This window comes from Chlorocebus sabaeus, chromosome 13 (assembly GCF_047675955.1).
Source record: "Chlorocebus sabaeus isolate Y175 chromosome 13, mChlSab1.0.hap1, whole genome shotgun sequence".
Classification (NCBI taxonomy): Eukaryota; Metazoa; Chordata; class Mammalia; order Primates; family Cercopithecidae; genus Chlorocebus; species Chlorocebus sabaeus.
The window spans coordinates 92,755,208-92,779,645 of NC_132916.1; the positions used below are offsets into that span (position 1 = coordinate 92,755,208).

Below are 24,438 nucleotides of genomic sequence, written 5' to 3' on the forward strand. Positions count from 1 at the left end.
TCCATTTTGTGTCAATCTTTGTGTATGGTATAAGATATACAACTTCATTTTTTGACATGGGGTTATCAGTTTTCCCAACACTATCTAGTGAAGAGGCTGTCCTTTCCTGACTGAGTCGTCTTGGCACCCCTGTCAAACACTGTTGGACCATATAAACTAGTGTTTATTTTGGGGCTCTCCATTCAATTTCATTGATCTATATGTCTGTCTTTTGCCAGTACCACACTATTTTGATTACTATAGCTTTGTAATAATTTTTAAATGCATTTTTTGAGAGCCACTCTTTTATTCCTTCTGTCTGAAACATTAAATCCTAACTTGACCTGACGAGAACCTACTTATCCTTCAGGTCTCAGATTTTATCCCTTTTGGGAAGTCTTCCGGGACCATTACACCATCCCCATAACACTCACATACACACCTCCTTCCTGTGAACTACCACTACACACTATACTTCCTCTATCATAGAACTCAACTTGCTTTATTGCAACTGAACTGTGACTCCAGGGCTGGTAATCCCTATAACAGAGAGACCTCATCTGTCATTTTAGCTGTCAGATCCCCAACTCCTAGAAAAATGCCTGACCCACGGTAAATAGTCAATAAACATTATAAAAATTGAACGACGAGGGGAGCGCCCAAGATGGCCGAATAGGAACAGCTCCAGCCTCCAGTTCCCAGCATGAGTGACACAGAAGACAGGTGATTTCTAAATTTTCAACTGAGGTGCAGACCCACACCTCACACTTCACACGGCGGGGTACACCCCTGAGATGAAGGTTCCAGAGCAAGAATCAGACAGCAACACTTGCTGTATTCTATCTTCTGCAGCCTCCGTGGCTAATACCCAGGCAAACACGGTCTGGAGTGGACCTCAAGCAAACTCCAACAGACCTGCAACTGAGGGTCCTGACTGTTACAAGGAAAACTAGCAAACAGAAAGGACACCCACACCAAAATCCCATCAATACGTCACGATCATCAAAGACCAAAGGCAGATAAAACCACAAAGATGGGGAAAAAGCAGGGCAGAAAAGCTGGAAATTCAAAAAATCAGAGCTCATCTCCCCCTCCAAAGGAATGCAGCTCATTGCCAGCAATGGAACTAAAGCTGGACGGCGAATGACTTTGACAAGGTGAGAGAAGAAGACTTTAGTTGATCAAACTTCTCAGAGCTAAAGGAGGAACTACGTAATTAGCGGAAAGAAACTAAAAACCTTGAAAAAAGAATGGATGAATGGATAACTAGAATAATCAATGCAAAGAAGACCTTAAAAGAACTGACAGAGATGAAAACCATGACACAAGAACTACATGACAAATGCACAAGCTTCAGTAACCGACTCGATCAACTGGAAGAAAGAGTATCAGTGACTGAAGATCAAATGAACGAAATGAAGTGAGAAGAGAAGTGTAGAGAAAAAAGAGTAAAAAGAAATGAACAAAGCCTCCAAGAAATATGGGATTATGTGAAAAGATCAAATCTACGTCTGATTGGTGTGCCTGAAAGTGATGGGGAAAATGGAACCAAGTTGGAAAACACTCTGCAGGATATCATCCAGGAGAACTTCCCCAACCTAGTAAGGCAGGCCAACATTCAAATTCAGGAAATACAGAGACCGCCACAAAGATACTCCTCGAGAAGAGCAACTCCAAGACACATAATTGTCAGATTAACCAAAGCTGAAATGAAGGAAAAAATGTTAAGGGCAATCAGAGAGAAAGGTCGGGTTACCCACAAAGGGAAGCCCGTCAGACTAACAGCAGATCTCTCGGCAGAAACTCTACAAGCCAGAAGAGACTGGGGGCTGATATTCAACATTCTTAAAAGAATTTTCAACCCAGAATTTCATATCCAGCCAAACTAAGTTTCATAAGTGAAGGAGAAATAAAATCCTTTACAGACAAGCAAATGCTTGGAGATTGTCACCACCAGGCCTGCCCTACAAGAGATCCTGAAGGAAGCACTAAACATGGAAAGGAACAACTGGTACCAGCCACTGCAAAAGCATGCCAAACTGTAAAGACCATCGATGCTAGGAAGAAACTGCATCAATTATTGAGCAAAATAACCAGCTAATATCATAATGACAGGATCAAGTTCACATATAACAATATTAACCTTAAATGTAAATGGACTAAATGGTACAATTAAAAGACATAGACTGGCAAATTGGATAAAGAGTCAAGACCCATCAGTTTGCTGTATTCAGGAGACCCATCTCACATGCAGAGACATACATAAGCTCAAAATAAAGGGATGGAGGAAGATCTACCAAGCAAATGGAGAACAAAAAAAAGCAGGGGTTGCAATCCTAGTCTCTGATAAAACAGATTTTAAACCATCAAAGATCAAGAGACAAAGAAGGCCATTACATAATGGTAAAGGGATCAATTCATCAGGAAGAGCTAACTATCCTAAATATATATGCACTCAATACAGGAGCACTCAGATTCATAAAGCAAGTCATTACAGACTTATAAAGAGACTTAGACTCCCATACAATAATAATGAGAGACTTTAACATCCCACTTCAACATTAGACAGATCAGTGAGATAGAAAGTTAACAAGGATATCCAGGAATTGAACTGAACTCTGCACCAAGCAGACCTAATAGACATCTACAGAACTCTCCACCCCAAATCAACAGAATATACATTCTTCTCAGCACCACATTGTACTTATTCCAAAACTGACCACATAGTTGGAAGTAAAGCACACCTCAGCAAATGTAAGAGAACAGAAATTATAACAAACTGTCTCTCAGACCACAGTGCAATCAAATTAGAACTCAGGACTAAGAAACTCAATCGAAACTGCTCAACTACATGGAAACTGAACAACCTGCTCCTGAATGACTACTGGGTACATAATGAAATGAAGGCAGAAATAAAGATGTTCTTTGAAACCAATGAGAACAAAGATACAACACACCAGAATCTCTGGCACACATTTAAAGCAGTGTGGAGAGGGAGATTTAGAGCACTAAATGCCCACAAGAGAAAGCAGGAAGATCTAAAATTGACACTCTAACATCACAATGAAAAGAACTAGAGAAGTAGAGAAGCAAGAGCAAACACATTCAAAAGCTAGCAGAAGGCAAGAAATAACTAAGATCAGAGCAGAACTGAAGGAGATAGAGACACAAAAAACCCTCCAAAAAATCAATGAATCCAGGAGCTGGTTTTTTGAAAAGATCAACAAAATTGATAGACCACTAGCAAGACTAACAAAGAAGAAAAGAGAAGAATCAAACAGACGCAATAAAAAATGATAAAGGGGATATCACCACCAACCCCACAGAAATACAAACTACCATCAGAGAATACTATAAACACCTCTATGCAAATAAACTAGAAAACCTAAAAGAGGCCGGGCGCGGTGGCTCAAGCCTGTAATCCCAGCACTTTGGGAGGCCGAGATGGGCGGATCACGAGGTCAGGAGATCGAGACCATCCTGGCTGACACGGTGAAACCCCGTCTCTACTAAAAACTATGAAAAAACTAGCCGGGCGAGGTGGCGGGCGCCTGTAGTCCCAGCTACTCGGGAGGCTGAGGCAGGAGAATGGCGTGAACCCGGGAGGCGGAGCTTGCAGTGAGCTGAGATCCGGCCACTGCACTCCAGCCTGGGTGGCAGAGCGAGACTCCGTCTCAAAAAAAAAAAAAAAAAAAAAAAAAAAAGAAAACCTAAAAGAAATGAATAATTTCCTGGACTCTTACACTCTCCCAAGACTAAACCAGGAAGAAACTGAATCCCTGAATAGACCAATAGCAGGCTCTGAAATTGAGGCAATAATTAATAGCTTACCAACCAAAAAAAGTCCAGGACCAGATGGATTCACAGCCGAATTCTACCAGAGGTACAAGGAGGAGCTGGTACCATTCCTTCTGAAATTATTCCAATCAACAGAAAAAGAGGGAATCCTCCCTAACTCATTTTATGAGGCCAACATCATCCTGATACCAAAGCCTGGCAGAGACACAACAAAAAAAAGAGAATTTTAGACCAATATCCCTGATGTACATTGATGCAAAAATCCTCAATAAACTACTGGCAAACCGAATCCAGTAGCACATCAAAAAACTTATCCACCATGATCAAGTGGGCTTCATCCCTGGGATGCAAGGCTGGTTCAACATATGCAAATCAATAAACGTAATCCAGCATATAAACAGAACCAAAGACAAAAACCACATGATTATCTCAATAGATGCAGAAAAGGCCTCTGACAAAATTCAACAGCCCTTCATGCTAAAAACTCTCAATAAATTTAGTATTGACGGAACGTATCTCAAAATAATAGTATAAAGACACATGCACACGTATGTTTATTGCAGCACTATTCACAACTGCAAAGACTTGGAATCAACACAAATGTCCACCATTGACAGACTGGATTAAGATAGTGTGGCACACGTACACCATGGAATACTACACAGCCATAAAAAAGGATGAGTTCGTGTCCTTTGTAGGGACATGGATGCAGCTGGAAACCATCATTCTCAGCAAACTATTGCAAGAACAGAAAACCAAACACCGCATGTTCTCACTCATAGGTGGGAACTGAACAATGAGATCACTTGGACACAGAAAGGGGAACATCACACACCGGGGCCTATTGTGGGGAGCGGGGAGAGATAGCATTAGGAGATATACCTAATGTAAATGACGAGTTAATGGGTGCAGCACACCAACATGGCACATGTATACATATGTAACAAACCTGCACGTTGTGCACATGTACCCTAGAACTTAAAGGATAATAATAAAAAAAAAAGAATGACAATAGAATATTCTCAGTTGGTAAAAATAATGAATTAATTCTATACACTGATTTTTAAAGTGCTAAGAGAGATTAACTAAAAGAAGCAAGGTACAGAATAGTGTTTATAATATGCTACCATTTATATTAAAAGATGGAAAATATATATGAATTTGCATACATACAATATATATCTGAAGGAACAGAAAACGAAACTAAACATTACTGCCTAGGAGACAGATGATAACTGGATGGATGTGGGCCCAGGAGAGGGAGTCTTTTCCTTGTACAGATGTTCCTTGACTTATCGCTTATATCCACATAAACTCATCCTAAGTTGAAAATACCATGAGTGAAAATGTATTTAACATTTCATTTAACATTGCTGGGCTCAAGCAATCCTCTGGCCTTGGCCTTCCAAAGTGTTGGGATTATAAAAATGAGCCACTGAGCCTGGCCAAAATTTACTATCTTAACCACTGAGCGTACAGTTCAGTAGTGTTAAGTATATTCACGTTGATTCACCATTATTTACATCATTGCTTAGCCTAGCCTACCTTAAATGTGCTCAGAGCATCTATATTAGCCTACAGTTGGGCAAAAATCACCCAATATAAAGCATATTTTATAATAAAGTGTTGAATAGCTCATGTAATTTATTAAATACTATAACAGAAGGAGAAATCAAAATGGTTGTATGGACACTAGAAGTCCAGTTTTTACAGGATGTGTATCATTTTTGCACAAGTGTAAAGTTGAAAGATCCTAAAGTCAAACTACCATGATTTGGGGACTATCTGTATACTTCCTTATACTTTTAAAATCATGTGAATTATGCCCTGTTTATGGTAATAAAGGGTGAATGAATAATGTCCCTGAAGCACACGAAATAGCAACTCTGTAAAATGTGGGGTTTCCTCCTTTCATCTCATAATAAGTAACAAAAAATAAATAAATAAAATCTGTATCTTAGGTGCTACATCTCAACTCAGAATCATACCCCCCTCCCAAAGGACCATGGAGACTAAGAATTTTGTCAAAGTGCTTGATTTGTTTGGTACATTAATTTTCAAGTGGCATTTTAAGTTCATCTTTGAATATTCTTTCCAAAATCATAATGAGCTGTACATACACTGCATACTGAGTAAATAGGTACTGTTTATGATTTAGATACATATTCACATACCGGCTTCTAACATGGGTTTCAATGATCCTCACTTCCTGATATTCATGCTGTTGTGCAATTCCTTATCACACAGAATTACTGCTGGCCTGTGAGAATAATCAATAGAACAATGCAGAAATAAAAGGCCATAATAGACACTCTAGCTCCCACTTTGATGTCTCTAGAATCACTCATTCTGGGGCAAGTTGGCCTCTATGTCATAGGGACACTCAAGCAGCCCTATGAAGAGGCCCACATGGGGAGGAACTGCGTCTTTCCTCTAAAAGCCAGAAATAACTTGCCTGGCCAGTCCTGAGTGAGCCACTTTGGAAGTGGGTTCTCCAACTGCAATCAGACTGCAACCTCATAAAAAACTCAAGTCAGAACTCAAGCCAAATAATTTCCCTATCCCCTCTGACAAAAATTGTGTGAGATACTGTTTTAAATCACTACATTTTGAGATAATTTGGCATGTAGTAATAACAACAGTTTATTCCCAAATAATATTTTCCTTTTTTCAATCACAATCCCTATAACTTAAAACATAATGAAAGTTATCAGATTACATAAAACTAATTGGCAGCCTCAAGTTATGGAATCAGGTAGGTTTGGAGAACAGTGCTTTGAGGACAGCCTTCCAAAAAATATCAGAGGCCATATTTTGTTTCTGGAACCCCTCATTCAGGCTCAAAAGTGAACTGCTGGCCAGGTGCGGTGGTTCACACCTGTAATCCCAGCACTTTGGAAGGCCAATGGAGGCAGATCACCTGAGGTCAGGAGATAGAGACCAGCCTGGCCAACATGGCAAAACCCCGTTTCTATTTTAAAAATACAATAAAAATTAGCCAGGCGTGGTGGCCCGCGCCCGTAGTCCCAGCTACTTGGGAGGCTGACGCAGGAGAATCGCTTGAACCCAGGAGGTGGAGGTTGCAGTGAGCTGAGATCACACCACTGCACTCCAGCCTGGGCAAAAGAGTGAGACTCTGTCTCAAAAGAAAAAAAAAAAAAAAATGAACTGCTAATTGGTGGTAATGCTGTATATAATAAGGAAGTCATTCAAACACATATTTCTTCCAAAATGTCAGAGACTAACTTTAAAGCAAGTACTGTACTATGTTCTATTTTTTCACAAGCCAGCAGGAGAAAAACCTCTCCAGGAAATTTTTAAACTGTTAAGCATGTATGGAAAAGCCACTGTGCCAGCTGCATCATGCTGAACGTAAGCAAAATGCATAATCAGTGCTCTGCGATAGCATTTGGGGTATATAAGAAAATTCTAGCTATCCAGAATATTTGATAAAAATAACATATTCTAAAAGGTTTCAGGTAGCTGATAATTTACAGTAACTTTTCATAATATAATAGTACAATCAAAAGCAACTGAAAAATGTAGGGCTATTTACCTGTATAATTCAAAGGACTAACATTGCAGTGTTTTTATGATTTTCTGATTACAGACAGCTGTTACTTCCAAATGATGACAGTTTACCTATACTGCTCCCTTTTTTTTACTGTAGAGGAGGAGGAAAGAAACCACTTGTTTGTGAAACAAAAGCTATGCATCCAAGATGGCTCTTTCCTTCCAATTTTTGAGGCTGTACCTCAGAACCTTAGATTAACAGGAATCTCACTCCAGCCTGGACTACAGAGCCCCGTCTCAAAACCAAAACCAAAACCCAGGAATCTGACCTTTTGGTGAGTAGCAAATGATTGTGTGTACTGATGAACTTATCACCACTTAGGTTAATTTTTTTTTTTTTTGGAAACAGTTAACACCAAATGAAAGGGTCTATTTACCCAAGCTCTTGGTTCATGAACACAAAATAACAGCAAACTTTAGGCTCACCATATGGATATATGCCTACAAGTAAATACAGTAACTTTAAATACAAGATATATTTTACAAAATAAGAGCAGGGAATTTATTTTCCAATCTGTTCATATGAAACTCCTTCCACAGGAGTAGAAGGTGTCATCTCAGAAGGAAAAAGTCTAGAAATGTCTTTGGCAGGATTAAAATATAAAAATATAGCTATATAAAACTTAAGTGACGAGAGAAAAAACTAAAGGAGATAGGAGATTATTTTAACTTTATTACCTCATCTACTCATACAGGAGCTTTGCCAGATAAACATTATATTAACATTTCATCACTCCTGAATCAACAGTCATCACTTTGTCACATAACAGGTTCCCACTTGTTTTCAGATTTACATTTTAGATTCAAATGTTTATCTTAAGGCTAATGTACCCTAATAAGATGTAACATCAGTAACATTCAGAACATTTCTGAAAAAATAAAGACATATATCTGATTCAAGAATATTATCTTTCTACTATTTTTTAAAGTAACTCTCTTTTTTACTATTTTTTTAAGGTAACTGTAGTACACTTTTTAATTTACACTAAGGCTTTGTTTCTCAATTACTGCACAGGTAAAATTCTAAGGAATTTTCAAGCACTGATTAACTTAGTATCTACAAAAATTTGGGCCACCAACTGGAGAGATGTGAGATGATTTTATTAGATCTGAGGGCAGAGCTAAGTGACACTGAATTAAACAAGAAGGGGCCAGGCATGGTGGCTCACACCTATAATCACAGCATTTTGAGAGGCAGAGGCGAGCGGATCACCTGAGGTCAGGAGTTTCACACCAGCCTGACCAACATGGTGAAACCCTGTCCCTAGTAAAAATATAAAAATTAGTCCGGTGTGATGGTGGGTGCCTGTAATCCCAGGTAATCAGGAGGCTGAGGCAGGAGAATAGCTTGAATCCGGGAGGCAGAGGTTGCAGTGAGCTGAGATCACTCCACTGCACTCCAGCCTGGGTGACCGAGCGAGACTCCATTTCATTTAAAAAAAAAAAAAAAAAAAAAAAAAGGAGGTTATTTCCTCTTCATTCTCTTTCAGTTCCTCTGACTGCGTCAAGAAGAAAGTCTCAGTTTGGTGCCAAGATGTTAACACCACTGAAATTCTTGCCAATCTCACTTTTAAACAAAGGGCAAGTTGAGGCTTAGAGCCTCCTGCAGGCAATAGTTTCTAGCTAGAAATTAAGAACACTTTGATTTTCATTATTTTTATGTATATGTCCACCTTCTGTTTATGATAAGTGCCACCTGCTTTTTACTCATAGTTATTTCAAGCTTCCTTTAAAATATTACTTTAATAATCACATTGATATAAATATTAATAAGTAAACAGGAAGTATACCAAACAGGAAGATATGGCCAAAATTCTAAATATGATATCACAACGACTGAAGTTTAGGAAATATTACATTAATCCATTTGGTCAACAAATAAGTGTCGGCTATACGTTCGCCACTGGGTTAGCCACCACAAAGAATGGAGAAGAATGTTAAAAAAAAAAAATGTGAACAGGAAAGTCAGAAGAGGAGGAAATTAATTCAAAATGAGGTAATCAAAAAAAAGCTTCACAGGGTAGGCATTTGAGCTAGGTCTTAAAAGACAGGTATAATTTAGACACTCAGAAACAGGAGGACATTCTGGGAGTAAAAGTATAACAATATGTGCCTGAGTGGTGGCATCTTCCAAATCTTGATTGTGGTGATAGTTACATGAGTGCATATATATCTACTAAAACTTACTGAAATGTACACTTAAATGAATGTACATCTGTGTATATAAATTTTTCCTTAATAAATCTGATACTGTATCATTGACCAATGCAATGAAAGGTCATTGAGATTAAAGGCTTGGATAGCTTGGAGAGGAGGAAGTAAATATGATAAATGAAAAAGGGAAACCTCCAATTAAAGACAAAGGGATCGTATTTTCACATAATTCTCAATAAAAACTGTTAGCTATTACACAAAAAATATTAGCTTAACATTTCTACTTAATAGTTTTATTTCAGGGAGATAATTTACCTGAAATAACACTTATCTGTTAAAATTACATGTTCTATTCCCACCTCTCTTATCCCCAAGCAAAACTGTGCATTAACAGCATTCCCGCTAAGAAAGTAACAAATAATGAACAGAATATCCACACTGGTTGGGTACTAGTGACACTTAACAGACTTTAGCAAAACAGTTTAAGATTGTGTTCAGCACACATCCTGTTTGTAAAGCAATTTAGAACTAACTGTCTCAGAATTTGTGTTTTAGCCTTTAGCTCTTTTCCATGATACAAGCTCTTAAAATGATGTAGTTATTACACAGTAAGCACATTTTGGGTGGCTTCTACCACAATTTCATTTTAGGAATTCATGACTATAAGGAGAAATCATCATAGCAAAAGTGATGCCATTATCAACAAGTCTTCACTTTTTGGAACTTTAAAATGCCATTTTGAATAAAATCAATAACTCCACTCCACCATAAAATAAAATTCAAAACATGAATTATAGTTAAAAAAAAAAAAAAAGTAACAAAAGCAGAATACGATAACTCTTCTGCCGATAATTAAAGCATTAAGACTCAGGGGAACTTAATTGTATTCTTAATATTTTACTAAGATAAATATAATTCTTTTTTTATACAAGTGAGTTGCCACTAGATCTTCATGCTCCAAAAAGCTTAAAATGACAGCCAAAAAATAAGCCTAATGCATGGACCTTTACAGTTGAAGAGAACTCAGCTCAAGTACAGCAGTTTTTAAATTTATATTCTATGTAATTATATTCTAAGAGTTGTTAACCAATTGGCCATGAGAAAATAGATCAGGTAAGTTTGGGAATGCTAGGATAACCTGGAGATTTACATGTATCAGCATAACAATAAAGGTTTTGAAGAGTCCTGCCTTTACAAGCAAAAAAGTTTAACCTAGCTTAACCTAGTGTGCTCCCAAGTTAATTGCCAACGAACACTGCTTTGGGGGAAGTAAGCCTATTAAATGGCTTTAGAACACTGTTCCGGGGGAAATACCAGTTTAGAAAACCCTGGTCTTTTCAAATTTCCTTAAACGATGACAAAACTGAAGTCCAGAGATCACACCTGGCTAGTAGCTGATTAAAGGACTTGAATCGAATCTCTTCATTCCTAGGCCAGAGCTCACTCCGTTACTTTAACTACAAAATAGGACTTCTTTGAAAGTATACAATCAAACATTTAACTGACAGCACGTACCTTAAAGATTTGGGTTATGGTGTCCCATTTTCTGGTTTGTGTATTAAATTGGGTGTTTTTAGTTCTTTCTTTCAGCACTGGGTCCCTAATAATCAAGCCCACGTGGAGATTTGCTACTGCTTAACAATTACAGAGACTGATTTAGTTATCAGTTGTGGCCGAAAGTAATCACTAAAATAAAGCATTCAGACTACTCGTGGTTTTAATTTACTCATAACTTCAGTCGGCCCACCTAAATCACTGTTATCTATCAGGTGGTGAGTTACTTAGTACCTAATGCTGACATATGTTATTCACTGTAGACTATATTAATACCCAGAAACAAAATTAAAATGTAAGAACTTATGTCGGCATAGACGATGGCTAACAACATCAAAACAGATTTTTGTCTTTCTACAGTTCATGGCCTGTTAGACAAACAGTTTCCTACATTTTTGGTAATTATCATTTTTTTGACTGCTTTAGCTGGAGTCGAAGTCATTTTCCCAATCTTTACATTTCTCAAACGCCATAGGACTCTAAGATAGTGTAAAAATGTTCAAACACAATGTACTTAGCTTAAGAAAAATAGTTGTGTGCCATTTCCCGCCCCCTCAGGGTACAAGAATGGAGGAGGCCCGAACAAGTGACTATTGTTATGTTGCAACTTTAAAAGGCTTGGGAATCAAAGGTGATAATTGTTAACAACTCCCGTTTGACTCTTCTGACTTCCTCTTAATAAACTTCCGTACTCCTTTCTAAGCCCCCTGGAGAACGTGAACCATCGCGGGCCTACCTGTCTCCTCGATGCTAAAAGAATCCACCAGCCGAGGAAAAGGCACAACGACTGAATTCCTCCAACAAAGAGGGTACTCCGCGCGCCTCCATCGCAGAGGTGCGACCTCTGCCCCAGCCTTGCGCACAGCTCCGCGCCAGCAAGGGAGGCTCGGGACCTGCCCCCGGCCCCGCCTCCAGCCTGCCTCACCTGGGGCCGCCCTCGCGCCTCTGCCCAGGCCAGGCCTTGGCCCCAGCTCTAGCCCTCTAGTCCCCGCGCAGCTCTCGACTCCCCGGAAACCAGAGGGCGGCCGACCAGTTTCGCCGCTTCTGGCGGGGCCGGAGCGGCAACACCCCCGACGCCACAGCAGTCAGACCCGCAAGGCGTCCCCGCGGCTCAGGACCTAGCCCGGCCAAGAAGGATGCTCAGAGCCGGCGACCAGCCTAGCGACCGCACTGGGGGCGGGGACGCTTTTACCTGCTGCTGGCTCGGCCGCTCCTAGCCGGCGCCGCTCTCCTGGCAACCACGGCAGCTACACGGAGACCGGGAGCCGAAGGGCCTAGTGACAGCTCCCAGCGTGCACCGCGCTCGCGCCCACGCCGGCGTCGACGTCTGCGGCCTTCGATCCCCGCCCCCGGTCGGCTTCCTGCCTCCCGGCGCTAGCTGTTGCCACAGCGCCCTCAAGTGGACTGTCGCTGGAAGCGGCCACGGCTACCAATTTCAGGAGTGGTTAGAAAGGGGGTTAGCAGATGTTTTCATTTGAAGGGATAATAGGAAGTGAAAACAGCTTTTAAATATTATTGTAATAGTATCTCAATATTTCATATGAGTAACCTGAGGCCCAGAGAGGTTAGGAGACTTGTGAAGTTAGGAGACAAATAGTTGGTGTCAGATTTGGAACTATTTTGAGTCTAGAGCTCTATCAATCATATCTAGTTACTCCAAGGTAAATTGCACCGTTTTGCAAACACCATGGGGTAAAACAATGAAAGTTTTTGCAAATACGTAATATATAACAATCTTTTTGCTTATATATTTATAAATATATAACAATCTTTTAAGCTAACAAAACAATTATAAAGAGTAAGCTGTGCTAATGAAGTTGTGTATTTCAATATAATGTGTCAATATTTAGGCATTCAATAGTCTCGGATATTAAAGGAGGAAGATGTGAAGAGTTGAAATCATCATCCTTCAAATAAATGAATTACTTGAGACCAAACAGTAGTAAACTTCATTTTTTAAAGTGAGTTGTTGCTTCCATCTATGATTTCAAATTATTGGGATAGATATAATAATTTGTGCATCAACATAATACACTTTAATCACCCCAAATACTGATTTTAGAAAAATTGTCTTAAGCTATTATCTTAAAACATATGACAGGATTTATTTATTTAGAATTTATTTATGGTCTAGGCCGGGCATGGTGGCTCACACCTGTAATCCCAGCACTTTGGGAGGCCGAGGCGGGCGGATCTACCAAAAATACAAAAATTAGCCGGGCATGGTGGTGCGCACCTGTAATCCCAGCTGCTCGGGAAGCTGAAGCAGGAGAATCGCTTGAACCTGGGAGGTGGGGGTTGCAGTGAGTCGAGATTGCGCCACTGCAACTCCAGCCTTGGCGACAGAGAGAGACTCTGTCTAAAAACAAAACAAAACAAAAAACAGCAGTTCCTTGTTTTTAAGAAGTCCTATGGTAATTCTACCCTGGTCTTATATTTTAATAGTTTTTCATTATAAGTATTTACTGTGTCAAACTTTTCAAAACTATCTTTTAGTAGTAATGGGATGACAACTTCTCTTAGTTTTTACTTTTGTGAAAGTGAATAGTAGAGCTGTACATACGTAATCATTCTCATCTTCCTTTTTTACCTCCTAAAAAATGGTTAGTCCCGATAGACTTCAGCCATACTCTTTTGCATTAGGTAACAAAGAACTTCCTCATGTTTTTGCACCTGTTTCAATTTTGGAGCTATCCTAAGTTGAGAAGCAATGGCAAGTCAATTCTTGAAAATTTTGTTGCTTTAGACAGAAGCTAACAAATGACCCTTGTTCATAAAGAGACCAAAATAAAGTGGGTTTGGGGCCAGGAATTCTGCTCTTGGATCTCCTGGGGACAAAGTCCACGTGTAACACCTGCCTCCATCACCTCCCTCCGTTCGAGCTAGCCAAAGGAGTGAACCTTGGGTCTGATTTTTATGGTCATTTCCAGGGAGGCTGACGCGCCAAGTCACGCTCAAAAGAAGCAGAGTGGGAGGATAGCTCGCCTCTCGCCGCCCACCTTTCTCAGCACTGTGGGCCAAAGCCTGGTTTTGAAAATGCGCGCCCCGCCCAGGCCTCAGGGGGTCCCTCGCCTTCTCGGTGGTGTACTCTCCGGCCGGCAGGCGGCGCTGTGAGCCGGTAGGCGGTGTCAGCCATGAGCTCTGTCACAGGCGCCTGCGCCGCCGCGGGGTGCTGCTAGTTGGTCCGCACGTGGAACCGCTCCTGGTCCTGTTGACCCGGGCCCCTCGGAATCTCCAGCTTGGTCCGGTTCGGGACTGGGCGCCCGCCATGGCGGCTACTGCGGCGGAAACGCGCATATTTCTGGAGGTGCGGAGACAGCTGCAGAGCGCGCTGCTGATCTTGGGGTAAGAACTGGGATTCTAGGCGCAGTACCCAGCTCGCTTTACTGCTGTCCGGGGATCGGGGGCTGGTGAGTCTCTCTCTGTCTCTCTCTGAACGAGGGATTTTGAGTTTCTTCTTGCCGGTTGCGTAGAGCCTTTCGATCACTCAAAGTGAAGCTTTCCCCTGTAGTCGCCTCCGCCACTCCCACCCCTACAGACAGTCTGGTATCTTTGAGTAGCTTTTTAGAAAATCAGGGTCTCAGCTCCACACCAGACTTAGGAAATCAGAACTTATATTTTAACAAGATTCCCAGGAGTCAAATGCACATTAAAATTTGAGGAACAGTGATGTAAAACACTGTTGGCAGTGCCCGGCGTTTCCAACAAAACAATGCAAAAAATGATTTCTTTGCCTCTCTTCGGGATCCTGCTTACTGGATCAGTTCCTATGTGTGAGGTTCTGGTGTTGTAGATAACCTCGGGTCTTTCCCCCCAAAACTGCTCTTTGCAGAGAAACCACACAATCATTCAATAAACTGAGTTTAGTGAACCTCGAAGAAAGGTTGCATACTTCTTATTGGAGCTCGTTCATTTATTCATCTTCTGCTTTCCAGTGAGAACGGCGAGCTTGTTATTCGCTACACAAACAAATAACTTTTAGGGAAAATGTTCTCTATTTTGTTTGACAGCAGTTTTAATGATTTGTGGTCCCCTTGTCTATTCCTTTGTGATCGCTGTTTCAAACAGAGTAAGTTAAATGTTAAAATCCTGAGATTGTTATTACACAGTGCCACAGGTAGATTGATGCTTAATTTTTTCCTCTTTTCCCTAAATCTGCCAGATATCCGGTGTGGCCGTTTGGAATATGGCATGAGAACTGAGTTCAAATGCTAGCTTCCTCACAAAATTAGAATAATTTAATCTGAATTTCTTCAATCTTGAAATAGAAATAACACTTAGTACTCTGAATGTATTTATTTTTCTCTTTCAGAAATTATGAATTTGGGCAAATATCTCCAATTCTGGTGCACCTTGTAGAGTAATTAGGAACCCAAACTCTACCGAAATAAAACAAAAACCACACACACACACCAAACCCTCCCTTCCTCTCATCCAGGGGCCTTTCACAGTTCCCTTGGACTACTCCCCGTTGTTTAAGCAAGTTACACCGGTGGCTCACACCTGTAATCCCAGCACATTGGGAAGCCGACTTGGGCAGATCACGAGGTCAAGAGATGGAGAGTATCCTGGCCAACATGGTGAAATCCTGTCTCTACTAAAAATAAAAAATTAGCTGGGTGTGGTGGCACGTGCCTGTAGTCCCAGCTACTGGGGAGGCTGATGCAGGAGAATCGCTTGAACCCGGGAGGCGGAGGTTGCAGTGAGCCGATGTTGCGCCACTGCACTCCAGCCTGGCGACAGAATGAAACTCCGTCTCAAAAAAAAAAGGAAAAAGAAAAAAAGAAACCTAACTTTGCTGGACTTAGTTTTGCCATTTCTTGAACTACTTATAAATGGATTCATACAGTATATACCTTTTTGTTTCTGGCTGCATTGTTTCCATAATATTTTTGAGATTCATTTTCCATCTATGTGGCTGCATATATCAGTAGTCCATTCCTTTTTCTTGCTAAGTTTTCCATTGTATGAACATACCACAGTTCATTTATCTGTTCTCCTATTGCTGGAGGTTTTTCTTGTTTCCGGAGTTTGCTTATTATGAATACAGCTGTCATAACACTGTCATATAAATCTTTTTTTGGACATACATTTTTATTTCCTCTTAGGTAAGTACCACACAGTGAAATTTCTAGGTCATAGGATAGATGTGTGTGTTACTTCGTGAGAAATTACCAAACAGTTCTCCAGAGTGACTGTACCAGTTTACACATTCAACCAGAAAAAAAAAATGAGAGTTTCAACTGCTTCACATTCTCACCTACATTTAGTATTGTCAGTCCTTTTAGTTTGAACCATTCTAGTGTGTGTAAAATAGTATCTTGTGGTTTTAATTTTCGTTTTACTGATGACTAATAATGTTGAGTGCCTTTTCACTTGCTTTTTAGCAGTTCATATATGTTCTTTTTAAAAGTATCGTCTAATTTTTTTGCCGTTAATCAGATTATTTGTCTTGTTTAATTGAGCTCTTTATACAGTCTCAAAACAAGAGCTTTCTCATATAAATGCCTTGTGAATATATGACTGTTCTTATCTGTGACTTACCTTTTCATTTTTTTTTCTTTTTTTTTTTTTGAGACAGGATCTCGCTCTACTGCCCAGGATGCAGTGCAGTGGTGTGATCATGGCTCACTGCAGCCTCAACCTCCTGGGCTCAAGCAATCCTCCCACCTCAGCCTCTTGAGTAGCTGGTATACAAGTGCATGCCACCATGCCCAGCTAATTTTTGTATCTTTTTGTAGAGATAGGGTTTCACTATATTGCCCAGGCTGGTTGTGAACTCTGGACTCAAGCGATCCGCCCACTTTGGACTCCCAAAGTGCTGTGATTACAGGTGTGAGCCACCATGCCCTGCTTCATTTTTTTTATAGTGTCCTTTGATAAACAGAAATTTTAATGAAGTCCACTCTGTCATTTTTTTTTTTTTCCACTTAAGGGTTAGTTTTCTCGGTGTCTTAAATCTTTGCCTACCTTAAGGCTGTGAAGATGTTTTGGCAGGTTTATTTTCTAGGAGTTACATCATTTTAGCTTTTACATTTTGATCCGTGATCATGTTGAATTCATTTTTGTGTTTGCAGTGAGGTAGGGATCAAAGTTCATTTTTTTGGTATAAGAATATTCAGTTATTCTATCACCATCAGTTGAAAAGGCCATCATTTCTCCCATTAAAATAACTCAGTATCTTCATGAGAAATCAGTTGACTTATACTGTTTGCATAGTGTGTCTTTTCTACCCTTTTAACCTTTCTTATGTCTTTCTGTATAAAGCAAAAAACTGTAAACATACTGTATTTCTCTAAAAATAGCATAAAACTATATGCTATTTTAAAAAAATATATGGTTAGGTGATTTTAAATCCGTTCCGATGATCTGTGCGTTTTAATTAAAATGTTTAGTCTCTTTTATATTAATGTAAATATTGGTGTTCTTGTTCCTAATTACTATGGTTTGGATGTGTTTTGTCCCTGTGTTTTGTCACGTTGATCCCCAATGTGGCAGTGTTGAGACATGGGGCCTAGTGGGAGGTGCAAGGTTCCTGAGGGCAGATCCTTCTTGAACAGATTAATGCCCTCCCATGGAGATGGGTGGGTGAGTTCTCTCTCAGGAATGGATTAATTCCTGCCATAGTGGGTTCAAAAGGGTCTGGTTTCCTCAGTTTCCATTCACAGATGTAAAGATCTACTTATGTTAAGCCATCTTAGCGTTTTGTGATAAACTTTGGCCATTCATTTATTCAATCCACAGATGTTTAATGTGTTCTTACTCTAGTGCCAAAAATTCAAATTCTAACTGCTGAGAATATAGCCATGAACAGTAACAACAACAAAGACAAAAACACCTGCCTTTGTTGAGCTTACAGTCTAATGGTGGCAGTAGGGAAGAGTTGGCAGAGAATATACAAAATAAATATATATTTAATAGAAGTGGAGAAAAAATTAAACAAAAAAGGGATGGGGAGAAAAAAGTTACAATGTTTTATTTCAAACGAGAAAGTAACATTTGAGTATTAAACTGTAAGCGGTGAGGTGTAGAACCTGGTGGTTCTACACCTATACCTGGTGGGAGACAATTTCCCTTTGAGAGAAAGTGAGTATGAAAGGGTGCCTAGTTCAGAGAGATGCAGATGAGGTGGGAGAACACATAATAAAAAATCTTATGGCATTGTGCTGGTACATGTTTAATAACCTACTCTCCATGAAAATAAACAAAAAGACAAACTGAGGTCTTGATCTGAAGCATTTGTTGATTTCTTTGGTGTGAATACTTTCACCATGTATGACCTTCAGCCTACCAACTTGGTGAGGTGAGTTGACCTGCTTTGCAGAACTCCAAGGATTTTAACAACAGGTTCTCCAAAGCTTGTAGCAGCAGGGCCTACTATACCACTGTGACTCAGGGACCATCGAAAGGACTTTAGCTTGTAGTTAGAGTGAGAGATGAAGTCATTGGATAGTTTTAAGCAGGTGTGATACCTGACAGAATACAAGTCAATGGTGAAGAAAGCCTCGAGTATGAAAGTATTGTATGAATTATGTCAATCAAACTTAGTCTTAAAGTAGGACATTCTCCTAAAGAACCATCATCCAACCCTCACAATTGGGAAATATGTTGCTACCATCTTACATCATTCATGTTTTGCCAGTTGCCTACATAATATCCCTAAAAACAGAAGAATCCAGTTCAGAATAATGCATTGCATTTCACTGTCGTGCTTCCTCTGTCTGTTTAAATCTAGAAGAGTTCCTCATTTTCCATTGACTTTCATGGTCCTGACACTTTGCAAGATGATAGTACAATCATTTTGTAGAATATCCTTCCATTTGGATTTGTCTTATGTTTCTTCAAGACAAGATTCAGATTTTGCATCTTTGGCAGGAATATAACAGAAGTGACGCTTCCTGTTAGGTGGCACATGATTTTGCTTTGTTCCATCAAATTGGTTATGTTAACTTTGAGCACTTAAGTAAGAGTGTCTGCCAGGCTTCTCTACCTTAAAGTTACTCTTTTTCTCTTCATAATCAATAATTGGAGGGTATTCTGAAATTATGTAAATACCGTGTTCCTCATTAGAGTTTCATTTTATTCAATGATGTGTATCGGTAAGGACACATGATTCTTACTGTGGGATACTCAGTGGGTTTTATTTTTTATTTTATTCAATGGGCTACTCTTTTGCTCATATTATACCAGACATGGCCAAGGAAGTCCTTTCTGAATGGTTTCTGCATCTTTTTTGATATGTCCCTGTCATTCTTTGATTTCTTCATGTTCTAGCAACATGTTCCAGGCTTATTTCATTCTTTCCCTGTTACAGCGCTGGATGTAGTCATTTTACCAAGGAACTTTGTTTTTGGTTTGTTCGTTTCATTTTTTAAAGCAGAAAATGGCCTTTACAAACCAAGATCTGGGCACGAGGTGTACTCATCACTATTGAGTGTTGCTTCTCCCAGAACTAGGGTATGTGTGTATGACTTATATATGATGTTTATGTATGGTTGTGCCTACATACATATGTACATACATGCATTTACAGCTATCTATATTACTGTATCTATTTGTAAACATTGAAAACCATGACTTCACACAGGTATTTCTACAGGTATTCTGCCCCACCACCATAAGGTCCATTCTAGTTTCCTCCCTTTCTCTTTTTGTAACTCCATTCTCCCACAGTAAGAATCATGGCCCTCATTGTCCTAGTGGCATTTGTTTATTTGGTCAGTTCCCTCTATGTAATTAATAGTCCGCTGGCATCCTTTGCCACCTCCCCCTGCTCATTGTTGACACTCCTCACCTGCTTGGACCCTGTTATGGACTGAATGTTTGTGTCCCCTCAAAATGTACATATTGAAGCCCTAACCCCCAAAATGATGGTGTTAGGAGATGGGGCTTTGGGAGGTAGATTTAGATGAGGTCTTGAGGGTGGGGCTCCCCTGATGAGATTAGTGTCCTTATATGGAGAGGAAGAGGCACCGAACTTCCTTTCTCTGCCATGTCTGTTGTTTAAGCCACCTATCTATGGTATTTTGTTATAGCAGCTGAGCTAAGACAGGCTCTGAAACCCCATCCTGAGCTGGCCTCACCTCCTGTTCAGATTTCCTGCTCACCTGTCTTGGGATCTGACACCCCTGCTGAGTGGTCCTCCTGGTGGATGCCCTCCACAGCCTGCTTGGTTTCTCAAATCCATGCTGGGCCACTGTGTCACCACCCTTGCACTGATGCCTCCCTTGCTTGGCCCTATAAAATGACTAAAGTTTTTGGGACTGGGAAGAAATGTGATAAACCAGAGATAGGGTGGCAATGGATACTTAGGACCCCAGTGGTAACCCTTGCAGCACTTGGAAGTGTCAACTCTACACAGTCTAGTTTGAAAGTCATTGAGGCAGCAAACGGACATTGTGTTATTTTTAGAGCAGCGGTCAGAGAACTATGGCCCATTGGCCAAATCCTACCTGCAGCCTGTTTTGGTGCAGCCTGTAAGCTAAGATTTGGATTTTTCTTCTTTATCTTTTTTACTTTTAGACAGGTTCTTGATCTGTTGCCCAGGCTGGCATGCAGTGGCATGATCATGGCTCACTGCAGTCTCCTGGGCTCAGGTGATCCTCCCCATCTCAGCCTCCTGAGTGGCTAGGACTGCGGGTGTGTGCCACTATACCCAGCTAATTTTTAAATTTTTTTTGTAGAGCCAGAGTCTTGCTATGTTGCCCAGGCTGGTCTCAAACTTATGGCTCAAACCATCCTCCCACCTTGGCCTCCCAAAGTGCTAGGATTAGAGGAGTGAGCCACCTCGACCTGCTGATTACATTTTTTAAGGGTTGTTTTTTAAAAAATAAAAATTAGAATATGTATTCTACTTTGAGACCATACATGGCTCATAAAACCTAAAATATTTACTATCTGGTCTTTCACAAAAAAAAGTTGCTGACGCTTGTTTTAGAGGATCATTATTGCTTAAACACCATTTCTTGAAATTAGACTTTTGACTCGGGTTTGAAGCTGTTGTCCCTTCAAAAAACTCAGGTGCTTAATATTCTGTATTGCTAATTAAGTGCAGATCCATATGCTTTGAAAAGGAACTAGCCAGAAAGTAGTTGTAAGATTTTCTAAGGCAGATTTCTGAGGCCTCACCAAGATTCACACCTGAACACATCGTCTGCCCTGTGTACTCAGATGACACTCAAGCAAATGACTTGCTCTCTGCACTTCGTTGACAACATGTGGATGGCCTGCTGTCTGCACTTAATAAGGAGTCATGGTACTTTGTACCTCTGTTGCAATGCTAAGCCTATTGCAGTTTCAGAGGAGGGTCATTTCCATACATGCCTTTGTCCCCTCTATACATTTGACATCTGGAGGCTTTTGATAGGGACTGTGTTTTACTCTTTATTGCCTATACTGAGTAATTTTTGTTTACTGTGAATCGTATTAGTAAGTCCTTTCACACCTGATATTCATACATCACTATATTGTTTTCTTCATTAATTCCTTTTCTTAAAATTGACAAATTTTTCTCTTGTATCTTTGTTTCACCGAATATTGGTCTCTTTATTAAAATCTTGTATATGAAATAATAGTACTTTGCTCTGATTTACTATAAAACGTTATTTTAGTGCTCTTCTCAGAAGGAAGAACCAAAAGTCTGTCCCAGAACTTGCATAGTACGGTGACAATGAAGGGCACTCTCTGACCAGATCTAAATCTAGTGTAGGTTGCTTTCCTTTATGATCTGCTTGCTGCTGTTTTTCTGGGGCAGTGACTAGAGCCTCTATTGAAGAGGAACAAAGAGATCCTTGGCCATATTTGTTTCTTTCATCATGTGGTTTTCATTATGAGAAATAATTTGTTTGGGTTTTGTTTTTAATTACCAGAGAACCGAAAGAAGGAGGTATGCCCATGGATATTTCCATAATGCCATCTTCACTCCAGATGAAAACCCCTGAAGGCTGCACAGAAATCCAGCTTCCAGCAGAGGTCAGGCTTGTACCTTCCTCTTGCCGTGGGCTACAGTTTGTTACTGGAGATGGACTGCACCTGCGGCTGCAGGCGCAAGCAGAATTAGGCACAAGTGAGTAATATTAGCACTTCTGCTTCTGTATTTACCTTTTAGTTATGAACCAAGGTGATTTTTCCTTTGATAAGTTGAACTTTTCCCAGGTGAAGGGGTTGAGAAGCTGTAGGGTCTTTGTCAGCCTTGCCAGTTATTGGCTGTTTGCAATTGAACATGTTACTTAACCTTTATGAGGCTTCCTCCCTCCCTCCCTTCTTTCTTTTCCACCCACAGCAAAATTGAGCAGAAGGTGTAGAGATTTCCCATTTACCCACTGCCTTGTTTCTTTAATTGTAAAATTTTCTGGCTCACAGATGGGAAGATTAAATCAGATGGCAAGTGTATAAGACCTGACTGATTTTAAAGCATTACATGGAAATTTATTCATTCAGCAAATATTTTGGTTTGTGCTATGTGCTAGGCTCAATCTAGGTGCTGGGGATACAGAATTGAACAAGGTAGGGGAGGTGTCTGCTCTCATGGAGCTTACATTCTAATTGGTGGAAGCAGATAAAGAGCAAACAATTTAAGTATTAAGAAAAGTGTTATGATAATATAAAACAGAATAATGGGATAGGGAGTGACTACGGTTGGCTAAAGGATGATCAGTGAAGGCCACTGTGAGGAGGTGATGGTTGACCTGAGTCCTGAATAAGGAAATCCTATCCATGTGGTGACAGTTCCAAATAGAGAAAACAGTACACAAAGGATCCTACAGTTGAGTTTGATACTTAATTTGATTTTGATTTTTACTATGCCTGTTATATTTACAACATTTTGTAACTGGTATAACGATTCGGTAAGGCAGTAGAAAATTTGCTTTTTCTAAGACCTCGGGGTTATTTATTGAATAAAATTATTGGCTCATTACATCTATTACAATAGATGTACTATATGCTTTGGGGGATTAAAATTGTGTTAAAGGGGGAAACAGGCTGTAAAAGACTTATATGACGTTTATTATCAGAGAAAGATTATAATTCTTTCAGCTGCACACTGACACTTCACTGCTGCCTCATCTGTAATAAACCTTTCATCTGAGCAGTGTGGATCCTGGAGATGGGGTCAGCAGGAGTGTTTGGAAGAGCCATTTAGAAGATGTTGAATATTCCCCTGAGTCTCTATTGTGGGCTTTTGTGAGGAAAGAGAAGATAGAGAGGGTTTCATTTCTTTTTTGCTGGAGAGCAATGTTTGCTCAAGTCCTGAGTTAGTGAATAACTAGTTTGAGTTGGACAGGGTTGGTTCTAGGAACAAGGGGTAGGGAACAGACATGGAAGTCATGGCATTTAAATATTATAGGATGAATACTAGGAATGACTGTTGGAATAACCATAGCAAGAAGGTTAGGGTCACCAAGCTGGGAAGTAGACTCCCTGAGTGCACCTAATAATAGGCAGAGAAAGTCTTGTTTCAGGGAGGAGGCCATGGGAGGCTGGATGTTGTGTTGTCATCACCTTCTCCTTCACAACAGTTACCTCTTTTACAAGAGTAACTACAGCAGGAATTTTGTATTGGATCCTGAGATTTGGGAAAGGCAAGCATGAAAGCCACAGTGGAGTGTTTTCTGGGGCTGTGATGTTAGAGATGGAGGAATAGAGACCACCAGGGACATAGTATTGGGTTTTTCCCCATCCATATTCTGTATTCTGTAACTGAATATACAAATATCAAAACTGGAATTATTTTTAAAAATTTAAATCCAGAAACATTGTTTAAACTATAGGACAAAATAAATTGATTGGTATGTGCTGATTTGCATATTGTTTGTGTTCATTGATCTCCTATTTCTTTACACTTTTAATATATTTTGCTCAAATGTCTGAAAAGGAAAACTACCAAAGGCCTGTTCCATAGTGCATGAAAGAGTATGCAAAACAGATTCCTCAGCACTTAATTGCCTGAGTGCTTTCCATATAATAGATGGTGTATAAATATTTGTGGAATGAATAAATATGAATAGATGTGTATTGGTGTGAACTTGAATCAAACTGTTTTGTAGGAAGTGACTTGAAAGTTTTAGCATTCAGTTTGTGTTTCAGGGTTTTTAAAAAGATGACTTTTCAATGCTAAGAACACCCTTTTAAGGACAACTATAGCAAACATCATACTGGTATACTGCTATTTTGAGTGTCAAACTGTGACCTTCAATGTGGAACTAGCTACAGTAGGATCTATTACAGCACGCGCATTAGATTGATCGCCGGTGATCGCCGGCAGCAACAGTCTCCCAGGATTCCTCTGTATCAGAAGCTCTGAGTTTTAAACCCGACCCAGTGCATCATGCTGGGTGACCAGCAGAGGGTAGTGTTTCACTGAAAATTTGTTTGTGGGTC

General features: G+C 40.0%; 2 protein-coding genes across 15 annotated transcripts in view; one reads left to right on the top strand and one right to left on the bottom strand.

The window, feature by feature from the left end:
- DOP1A (DOP1 leucine zipper like protein A) overlaps window positions 1-12,459 on the bottom strand; it is a 106,871-nt gene extending 94,412 nt beyond the window's left edge. For 2 of the 13 annotated variants that reach the window (XM_073022618.1, XM_073022616.1), the window contains exon 1: window positions 12,251-12,396. The gene's annotated coding sequence lies outside the window, so the exon portion shown is untranslated. Of the gene's footprint in view, window positions 1-11,794; window positions 12,205-12,250 lie in introns of those variants that run through there. The other 11 variants (XM_038002206.2, XM_038002205.2, XM_073022619.1 and 8 more) reach the window with 9 other exon arrangements.
- A 1,724-nt stretch (window positions 12,460-14,183) lies between these two features.
- Window positions 14,184-24,438, top strand: part of UBE3D (ubiquitin protein ligase E3D) — a 173,751-nt gene continuing 163,496 nt past the window's right edge. Inside the window, exons 1-2 of one of the 2 annotated variants that reach the window (XM_008006451.3) lie at window positions 14,184-14,403; window positions 21,927-22,123. In XM_008006451.3, coding sequence (XP_008004642.1) covers window positions 14,327-14,403; window positions 21,927-22,123 — 274 coding nt within the window. In that variant the 5' untranslated portion in view covers window positions 14,184-14,326. The remainder of the gene's footprint in view (window positions 14,404-21,926; window positions 22,124-24,438) is intronic. The other variant, XM_038002199.2, reaches the window with a different exon arrangement.